Here is a 10,422-nt window from a genome sequence, read left to right as displayed (position 1 = left end):
ATCTTTTGAGGACCTGGATCCTGCTGTTTCTAGCTGTGTTCTAGTTACAAGATTCTTCTTTTTGGTTTAATCTGTTTGAGGAGGGTTGGCAAGTGTCTTGGTCATTAAGTCCATCACAGCAAAGATCATGCTGTTTTAACCATCTCTTTTTGTGTTTATTATTGTAACTTCTGATACCAGCACAATGCCTGCCATTGTAGAATGAAAGAGCCCTCACTTAACAAATGAGAAAAATGAGGCCCCAGGAGAAAGGCATTTGCTCCAGGACACCATGCAGAGTGGGAGAGCTGGGAGTAGAACCCAAGTCTCCTGTCTTTAGGCCAAATCAGTTGACTCAATTCAACACGTTTATTGAACACCACTATCTGCCAGATTCTAGGCTTGGCATATAATATGGAAGGTAATAAAATGTCAGCCAGGCGCAGTTGCTCATGCCTGTAATCCCAGCACTTTGGGAGGCCGAGGCAGGCGGATCACCTGAGGTCAGGAGTTCAAGACCAGCCTGCCCAACATGGTGAAACCCCATCTCTACTAAAAATACAAAAATCAGCCAGGCTTAATGGCAGGCGCCTGTAATCCCAGCTACTCTGGAGGCTGAGGCAGGAGAGCTGTTTGAACCCGGGAGGTGGAAGATGGCACCATAGCACTCCGGCCTGGGGGACAGAATAAGACTCTGTCTCAAAATAAATTAAATAAATAAATAAATAAAAAGGAAGATGTGGGTTCTTGACAACTTCTTTATCTGGAGGGGAACTCCTGCCCCTTTCAAAACAGGGGCTTGTTAAACCTGGTGAATCTCTAATGAATGGAGGGTTGGAGAGTGAGGGACTGGAACCAGGAGTCCTTTCAGGCACCCAATCCAGGAGACTGTAATCTGCCTATGTCTTCTCCCACCCATATAGGGCTCTGGCATATGGCACCCCACCACCCACACTGCCCTGCTTCCCAGTGGCCAGGGGCCTGGGCCTGCTCTGCTGCAATGACAGGAGCTGGTTCCCTGGTCAAACCAGCAACAAGTGATCAGTGCTTCGCCAGCCCAACTAGGACCGTACTTACAGGATACTGGGCACGTAGGTCCTGCCCAAACCCAACCTTCCCATTAGCGGTCTATCTGCCTGCTATGCGCTCACCATCGTTTATTGTTCATTTGCCTGCCTCGTTCCTGGCACTGCTTGATACTTGTTCAGAGAGAACTTTGCATATTAAAAAGATACCAATTTATGTGTTTACATTATCCTTTAATACAAAAAGACACATTCTTGACCGGGTGCATTGGCTCACGCCTGTAATCCCAGCACTTTGGGAGGCCAAGGTGGGCAAATCACCTGAAGTCAGGAGTTTGAGACCAGCCTGACCAACATGGCGCAACCCTGTCTCTACTAAAAACAGAAAAATCAGCAGAGATTGCAGTGAGCCAAGCTTGTGCCACTGCACTCCAGCTTGGGTGACAGAGGGAGACTGTCTCAAAAAAACTAAAAGACTGGGCGCGGTGGCTCACACCTGTAATCTCAGCACTTTGGGAGGCCAAGGTGGGCGGATCACCTGAAGTCAGGAGTTTGAGACCAGCCTGGCCAACATGGCACAATCCTGTCTCTACTAAAAATATAAAAATTAGCCAGGCATGGTGGTGGACGCCTGTAATCCCAGGCACTCAGGAGACTGAGGCAGGAGAATCTCTTGAACCCAGGAGGCAGAGGTTGCAGTGAGCTGAGATCGCGCCACTGCACTCCAGTCTGGTAAAAGAGTGAGACTTTGTCTCAAAAATAAATAAAAATAAAAAATTGAGCACACGTGGCAATCCATGTCAACTGTCTGGTACACAGTGGGTCCCTGGAGTGTCCCCTCCTTCCAGGAGCCCAGAGCTGGACAGGCAGCTCTGAGAACCTTCTGGCTTGGAGGGTTCACCAGACGTCACAGCTGATTGCAATGGTGGGGGGCTGGCCTTTCCATTACTCATTAGAAGGCCTTTACTTCACAAGCTGCATTGAGGGACACACAGGCCTCTGAAATTAATTATAAGTTCAGTCAGGTTTGACTCATGTGGATGGAGCGAGTTCATGAGTCAATGTGGGCATGACCCAGCCTCCTTTCATCCCAACTTCTAAACCAGTAATTGAAGAGAAAAAAAATTACAAAATAAGGCCAGGCGTGGTGGCTCATGCCTGTAATCCCAACACCTTGGGAGGCCAAGGTGGGTGGATCACCTGAGGTCAGGAGTTCAAGACCAGCCTGGCCAACATGGTGAAATCCCATCTCTACTAAAAGTACAAAACAATTAGAAAGGCATGGTGGTGCACTCCTGTAATCCCAGCTACTTGGGAGTCTGAGGCAGGAGAATCACTTGAACCCAGGAGGTGGAGGTTGCAGTGAGCCGAGATCACGCCATTGCACTCCAGCCTGGGCAGCAAGGGCGAAACTTTGTCTCAAATATAAATAAATAAATAATAATAAATAAAAATTAAAAATAAAAGAAAGCCTTTATGAAAGTGTGGTCTCTGTTGCCTACATCACAATCACCTTGAGCCCCTACATCCTTTGAATGAGTCTTGGGGGTGTGCCCTAGAAATTCATCAGTCAATTACCACAGCAGGTACATGAAGAAGCCAAATCTGAGTTACGCAAATACATTATTTTTCTATCGTTTGACTTCCCTCTATTTGGGTCTCTATTCTACCTGCCTGCAGAACACATTCTCAGTCACTTCCAGGTGAACACTGTCATCCCACTCCTTCCCCCACCTCCACCATTGATCTAAACTTGGGGAGTTCCTTTGAGCCACAGCCTACGTGGGGTGGGGTGGGAACGGGCTGCTGGGTGAGAGCCCCCTCTCTGAGATGAATCCTCCTGGGCCTCTCATCTCCGTGGGTCACACATGCCCTCATTTCTACTCTGCTGCTGCCGCCCCCACAATCCAATAGCAATAGCACGACCTCTGGCCTTGACAGTGTATCTGGGGCTCTGTCCCTTCCATATCACCCCCAAACCAGCATCAAATGTCTTGCCTGGCCCTGCACTAGGCTCCCCCCAGTTAGTGCAGGGTGTCCAACTGGGGGCGGAAGGGCTTCCTGTGCCTGCCTCTTCCAATCCTCCCTGTCTTATTTATACCCAGACAGACACTGAAGCTTTTGAACTTAAAAGGCTGGAATTTGGCATCTTTGTTCTCTGACTAGAAAGCAGAATCATCTCAAGACCAAAAAGCAGGAGCCAGCATCCCATAGCATGATCTGAGACCCCCATGGAAGCTGCTCTTTTCTTTCTCATCACATAGGCTGAGCCACCCGGGACTGTCAGTGCACAAGGATCAGGGACGAGGCTGCTCCTCTGAGTGGGAGGAAGCCAAGAGTATCTTCTCTTAGATTGGGCTGAGTTCCCACACCCAGCACACACATTCCCTGCTCACTCACCTCCCCCAGACAGCTGGGAAATGACACCTCTGGTGACAGAGCCAGTCCCCGGGCTTCTGTGGGGAGGGAGTGGGGCACTGCAGTGGGGGAGGATCTCACACCCGGAGGCCCTCGGAAGCCAGGGTGGGGGAGGGACGAAGCTGGTTCCTGTTTGTCTCAGAGATCAAGGCCATCAGCCTCCCTGCACCTTCCAGGGATGTAGTAAGCACCCCCACCCCAGGTTCAAAGGGCCTCGCCTAAAATGCCTCCTGTACCCTTGAGGCTTGCTTTGATCCCCTGCACTCCACCAGAGCGACAGCTCCCCTGGTCCCATCTTCTCTGACAAGCTGGGTGGGAGTGTACACAGCCTCTGGGTGTGCTTAGAGGGCCTAATGGAGATAGGGATAATCTTCCATGTTATCCACATCAAGCCATTTAACGAATATGGATTTAGTATCTACATATGCAATGTATTTGGGGTCCAGAGAGAGGAGGGCAACTGTCCAAGGTCACAACTGCGAGGCGAATACGCATGTAAAGCAGCACCTTGTAAACTGTACCCACTGTGCCTACTACTAAAGAAAAAAAAAAATGAGAGAGAAAAAAAAAGCCTTTTGGTCCCTGTGCCTGGGACCAAAGCCTGAGCCCTCTCCTGCAGTCGGGGTCGCTGACCCAAGCCTGGGGCAAAGCTAGGTCTTGGCCAGTCAGCAGCCACCAAGTGAAGCAGCCCCTGCCCCCATCACCCCCGGCTGCCTTGTGCCCTCCTCCTCGGGGTCTTCAGCTCACCCCACCTCAGTCGGGCCTGCTCCAGCTGTTAAGTACCCCTAGTCTGAACCTCAATCGTGAGGTGGGGCACCCCCTCCTCACACCCTGTAGACACTCCCCGGTCCTCCACCCCCTGGACTTGTTTCGGCGGGAAGAGCCTGCCTCATCTTTTCTTCCTACCCTCCTACCCAGTGGCCAGGGATCGCAGGCTTCCTCTGAGACATCCACCAGCGGGGTGATGGGTTGGGATCAACCTCCTCCACTCCCCTCCACCCTAGCAGCAGGGTCCCCGCTCTCGATATTGCCCCAGCGCCTGTACTGGCCCTCTCTGATTTCCCAACCCCAGCCCATTCCAAGTGCTGAAGGCGGGTCGCTAGGTGCTGGGACCTGGGCGCCGGGCGAGACCTTGGGCTGTGTGGGATGCAGGCTGGCTTATTTGGTTCACGATTCAGGGAGTGGTCTGGGGGTTAGGTGCGGGGCCAGGCTGCTGTGTGCCCCAAGGGGCAGGTGGCAAGAGGTTTGGGGGCGGCTGTGGAAGGCTGTGCTCAGACAGGGCGGGGTGACGGTGGGTTTAGGGAAGCCGCAGCAACCCGCCTGGTGGTCCCGTGAGTGCCCAGAGAGCTGCCGGGGCACGGTGGCGCCAGACCCGCAGTCCCGCCCGGCACGACCCCAGTCCCGCAGCGCCCCGCCCCCGCGGCCCCGCTCCCGACGCGTCGCCCGCGGCGCCCCGCCCCCGCCCCCGCCCGCAGTGCCCGGATGCGGGTGACGCGCGGCCGCCATCTTTCCGTCCCGGGCAGCCAGCGCCAGTCGGAGCCAGCGCGAGTCGCCGCCGCCATCACTGCTGCTGCCAAGTCCTCCACCCGCTGCCCCCGCCATGTGAGTCGGCCGCCCGCCACCCTCACCGCGCTTCCCTGCACCGGCCGCCGCCCTTGGCAACCGGCCGTGGGGAGTGCCCGGGGTCTCTCCCGCGTTCCCCGCGCCCCGGGGCCAGGCCCAAGCCGGTGACTGCGCGCGGGCGGCCGAGAAGCCCAGCGTCTCGGGCTGGCCGGCTCGAGCGATGGCCGCGGGAAGGAGCGGACCCTGTGTCCTCCTGCCCCGCCCCGCCCCTGTCACCGCGGCCGCCTGTCTTTTCGGGTCGACCCCGATCACATCTGTGAGGTCGCCCTCATTTGACAGGCGGGGAAACTGAGGCCGGGGGGAGGGGGGCCTCGCTCAAGGTCACGCAGCTCATCGGCGGCGAGGCTGGACCTGGACCAGGGCTTCCCTCGGGTGGCCTTCCTCCCGAAAAGGAGGACTGGAGGGACGAGGATGGACAGGTGGATGGGCGGAGCCCTGGCTGCAGGGCCGGGAGACTGCAGGCCCTGGGTCTTAATCCGTCCCTGCTCCTCAGGTCTGCTACCGCTGCCACGGCCCCCCCTGCCGCCCCAGCTGGGGAGGGTGGCCCCCCTGCACCCCCTCCAAACCTCACCAGTAACAGGAGACTGCAGCAGACCCAGGCCCAGGTGGATGAGGTGAGTGTGGTGGGAGTCAAAAGCAGTAGAAAGGACCCTGGGGGTTGGCGTTTAGGTGTAGGGGCCCATGTTGGTTTGGGAGTGATGACAGTTCACGCCTGTGGGTTTGCGGACAAAGATACCTTGCCCCATCCGTGTCTCCCTGTCAGCACGCACTTGGAAGGGTGCTGGGGGTGTTAATCAGCTTTGCTAGCCTGGGGTGTGCCAGCCTAGGCAGGTGTGCTCTGGTGATGGACAGAGCGCCTGAGGCGCCATAGAGGGAGGGTGTTGCTATGATATCTGAGATGTCACCAGCAATCCCCTGATGTGTGCTCCTTGCATGTCCCCAGGTGTGCTAGGCATGTACTGTGTGTGTCCTTGGCATGTTAACCTGGCAGCATCAGGGTGCATGTTCCATGTGTGGCACGGTGGGCACATGTTTGAGGATTGCCCTCATGAGGTGGGCCTTGGCACACCCCCTTGCCCCGTGGGCCCTTCTCCCAGGTGGTGGACATCATGAGGGTGAACGTGGACAAGGTCCTGGAGCGGGACCAGAAGCTGTCGGAGCTGGACGACCGTGCAGATGCACTCCAGGCAGGGGCCTCCCAGTTTGAAACAAGTGCAGCCAAGCTCAAGCGCAAATACTGGTGGAAAAACCTCAAGGTAAGGATGGGGACAGGAAGGAGGACTGGCGGGTGAATGGGGTATCATAGTTAGTCTCGCTGATCCTCTCCTCTCACCCCCAGATGATGATCATCTTGGGAGTGATTTGCGCCATCATCCTCATCATCATCATAGGTGAGTAGGCTGGGAATGGCCGGGGCCCTTTCCCTGGAGAGGTTTCCCCAGTGGATTCTGGGTTTTGAAGGTCATTAACCTAGTTTTTACTCTTCAGCCAAAAACACATATAGCTGCTAATGGCAATTCTGATTCATCTAGAGCCAAAAACTTTGATGTTATTTAGCCTGCATTTTGCCTGGTTCTTGGCAGTTTCGTTAACATTTAGAAATAGAAAAGTTGGTGTATCCATTGAGGACCCTTTGGGCCTAAGAGCCCAATCTGAGAGCCCTGGAATTGAGGAGTGGGAGAAAGGAAAGGCCCAGGGGCTTGAGACGTGACCAGGAAGCCAACCACCCCATTATTTGAGAGCTTGTGGCCTCAGGCTCAGAGGATTAGGGTATGTGGCCTCAAGGCCATACCATGGAACTGAAGGGACCTCAGAACCTACCTGTCTAACCCCTTGCTTTGTAGATGGAGAAACTGAGTCCAAGAGAGGGGTAGGGGTGCCAGCCAGCTGGGGAGTGGGGAGGATTGGAGCAGGGCCAGGCCTGACACACTGCTTTCTTTCTTTCTCCCTCTCTCCCTCCCCTCTCCCTCTTCCTCATCTTCTTCCCCTCTCTCCACAGTTTACTTCAGCACTTAAATCCCTGAGGAGTCTGCCCTGCCTAGAGAAGGGCCTCTCCCCCCACCCTCAGCCGTTCCTCCACCTCTCAGCCATATCTTTCAGCCCCCCCCTTCCCTGGATCCGTGCGTGTGTGTGTCCGTGTGTGTGTTCCCCTGTAAATAGCCAGCTGTTATTTATACATATATAATATTATATATATTTGGTCTGTTTGTAGTTTTATTACTAGAAGATTTTTCTGGTTGTCCTTAACACCCCTTCCTGAGGTTCCCTTCACCTCCTCTCTCTTGCCTTCCTTCCCTTTCCCTTTCTTCCTGACTAGCCCCAAGTCCCTTCATTTGCATCTGCTATGCAATAGTCCCTCTCCTCTCCTTCTTCTTCCCTCAGATTTAGCTGATCCTTCCTCCCACCCTGGCTGTCCTTTCCTCCTCCCTCTCCCGGTCATGCTCCCTCTGCCCTGCCCTCAAAAAAGACCACAAAAAACAAAAAGCACCTGTCCAGGCTTCCTTAGGTGCATCTTGTTTGCATCCATTGGGAGGCTCTGAGACTGGCCCCACTTGGTCCTAAGAATCCCAAGGTCTTTGGGAGTGTCCAGCATGTTAATTAGCGTATCATTACATACTGCCATCCCTTTCCATTTCTTTTTGTTCCATCACTCTTCTCTCAACTGGTGTTTCTTTTTTTACTGAGGAGTTAGTCCCCATTAGTCCTTGTATCACATTTTCATTTGCACGGCATTACTTGCAGATGGTGGGGAGCCTGGGCTTTTGGGGGACCAGGCTGCTCTGTCCCCCAGCATTGCCTCCTCCTAGCTCTTCTAGTCCAGTTTGCCTCCCTTACCCTCATTTTCCAAACCTCTTGTACCCTCTCCCTCCCCCAGCTGGTATGTAAGTGTCTTGGAGTTCAGTATGTTATGATGGACCAATAATTCTGCCACTCGGGGATTCTCCCCACATTCCTGCTCCCCAGTTTTCATGTGGGGCACTCAACTGACATTCCCATGGGGTTTCCCTCCCATCTGCCTGATCCACCTCCTCCTCCCACTAGGAGAGTTGGGGGTTGGCCACAATTGATCTCTTTTGGGAGGGGTGGCTACCAGTGTGTGGGGGGTCATCACTGCCTTGGGGAGGAGTGGGGCAGGGCAGAGAATCCCCCCAATTCCTGCCTGAAATCTCTGGCCTCACCCCTGCTGGGGGCAGGACTGAAAACCCTCCTCCTCAATTTGGGGGGTGTTGCCCCCATCACTTCCCAGCTCCTCTGACTTCCCCCACCCCCGAATTTAGGGTGGGGTACTAGTCACTGCCAATGTGTGCATGGGACTTGCTGGAATATGGGGATGCTTGCCCCTCTCCAGGGCTATTGAGCCCAGAGAGAGCTGTCTTTTCATTGGGTGAAGTGATTGAGGAAGGGTCTATTGTCTTTTTAAACGGCACAATTTTAAGGGTCTGAGGGTACAGTCCCTTAACCTGCCACGGGAGGGGGCCCCCAAACTTTCTTCCCCCCACACTTGAGGTTTTCTGTGTGGAGGGGGAGCAGGGATATCTAAGCTGTGGTGTGAAAGGGTAGGAGAGATGCTGGGGGTGGGGGTGCTGTGTTCTAGACCCCCCATATTATCCCAGTGTCCCCTGCCCCCCTCTTCCCCCACCCCATGCCCCCAATTCTGTGGCGCATCCAGATTGTGAAAATGTACAATAAATGTGTAATGAGTAACCAAGTGTTGTCTGTTCTAAGATCTTTTTTATTTTTTCTATTTTTTTTTTGGTGCGGGGAGAATAAGATCTTTTCTTAACCAATGGGAAGAATATTGGATCTGAAGGTATAGCAGGAAGCTTGAGAAGATACATTGGTAAAGGACTGGATTTGGCAAGAGGCCCTGACCTTGGGCAGGGCAAAATGTGATTCTCAAAGTGGCCACACGGGGGCAGTAGGAGTTGGTAATGGGAAGTGTCATAACCAGTCTCCGTGTCTCTAAGCCCCGTGAGCCCTATGGTCTAGAGTTCCCAGGTGTCCTTTCCCTTTCCTGGGGCATGTTCCTGCTGTTGGACTCCTTTCTACTCGATTTAACTTCTAGATGCTCTGCAGTGGCTCCCGTGCAGCAGTAGATTAAGTCACTGGCCACTTCTGTGAAGCATCTCTTCCCCTCTGTGCCTAATCCAGTGCCAGCGCCCAGATGGGGTTAGTAAATACTGGTTTAAATAGGCTCAGAGAGACACAGCTGAGTATGTCGTGGAGCTGCCGGTAGACGGCCTACTACCTCTGTATTCTGTTGTATGACTTGTGACGTTAGACCCCACACTGAACTGCCACAGCCTGTAGGTCCAGGAGGCCCCAGATGTGGCATCTTAGTATCCCTTTTCCCAGGTGCTTCAACAATGAGTTGCCGGCCACGGTGGGTCACGCCAGTAATCCCAGCCATTTGGGAGGCCGAGGTAAGGAGTTCAAGACCAGCCTGGCCAACATAGTGAAACCTTGTCTGTACTAAAAATACACACAAAAAATTAGTCAGGCGTGGTGGCGGGCACCTGTAATCCCAGCTACTCAGGAGGTTGAGGCAGAGAACTGCTTGAACCTGGGAGGTGGAGGTTGCAGTGAGCCAACATCACCCCACTGCACTCCAGCCTGGGTGACAGAACAAGACTCTGTCTCAAAAAAAAAAAAAAAAAAAAATCCACTTAACACGATGTTGAACAAATGGGAGTATATTTTAGGTAGGGCGCGGTGGCTCACGCCTGTAATCCTAGCACTTTGGAAGGCTAAGGCAGGCAGATCACTTGAGGTCAGGAGTTTGAGACCAGCCTTGCCAACATGGTGAAATCTCATCTCTACTAAAAATACAAAAAATTAGGCGTGCTGGCACGCACCTGTAATCCCAGCTACTTGGGAGGCCGAGGCAGGAGAATCGCCACCGCGTCCGGCCTTTTTTCGTTTGTTTGTTATGAGAGTCCCGCTCTGTTATTCAGGCTGGAGTGCAGTGGTGCAATCTTGGCTCACTGCAACCTTTGCCTCCTGGGTTTAAGCAATTCTCTTGCCTCAGCCTCCTGAGTAGCTGAGATTACAGCTACCTACCACCATGCCCGGCTAATTTTCGTGGGTTTTTTTTTTTTTTTTTTTTAGTAGAGACAGAGTTTTACCATGTTGGCCAAGTTGGTCTCGAACTCCTGACCTCAAGTGATCCACCCACCTCAGCCTGCCAAAGTGCTGGGGTTACAGGCGTGAGCCACCGTGATTCTTATATTAGGTACACAATCATTACCCGAATGTCCAACTTGATTGAAGTCTTACTATATGCCAGGCAGTGCTCAGGATTTCGCACTTCCAACTTAAATACCTTCCAGGTTTAAGAGTTCCCATGGGCCCTAGAAGTTAAAACTTGAATTTGGGT

The 10,422-nt window shown here is 53.5% G+C and overlaps 1 protein-coding gene across 2 annotated transcripts; it reads left to right on the top strand.

The window, feature by feature from the left end:
• The first annotated feature begins 4,895 nt into the window (after window positions 1–4,895).
• Window positions 4,896–8,753, top strand: VAMP2 (vesicle associated membrane protein 2). 2 transcript variants are annotated; one of them, XM_025361084.1, is made up of 5 exons: window positions 4,896–5,024; window positions 5,539–5,659; window positions 6,143–6,301; window positions 6,385–6,436; window positions 7,045–8,753. In XM_025361084.1, coding segments are annotated over exons 1-5 (351 nt in total). In that variant the 5' UTR covers window positions 4,896–5,022; the 3' UTR covers window positions 7,062–8,753. The 2 variants fall into 2 exon arrangements, with proteins under 2 accessions (XP_025216869.1, XP_025216868.1); XM_025361083.1 differs by having other exon boundaries at window positions 4,943–5,464.
• The last annotated feature ends 1,669 nt before the right edge of the window (window positions 8,754–10,422 follow it).

This window comes from Theropithecus gelada, chromosome 16 (genome assembly GCF_003255815.1).
Source record: "Theropithecus gelada isolate Dixy chromosome 16, Tgel_1.0, whole genome shotgun sequence".
Classification (NCBI taxonomy): domain Eukaryota; kingdom Metazoa; phylum Chordata; class Mammalia; order Primates; family Cercopithecidae; genus Theropithecus; species Theropithecus gelada.
The sequence above is the reverse complement of the archived record's forward strand: the minus strand, read 5'-3'. Positions and strand labels throughout refer to the sequence as shown.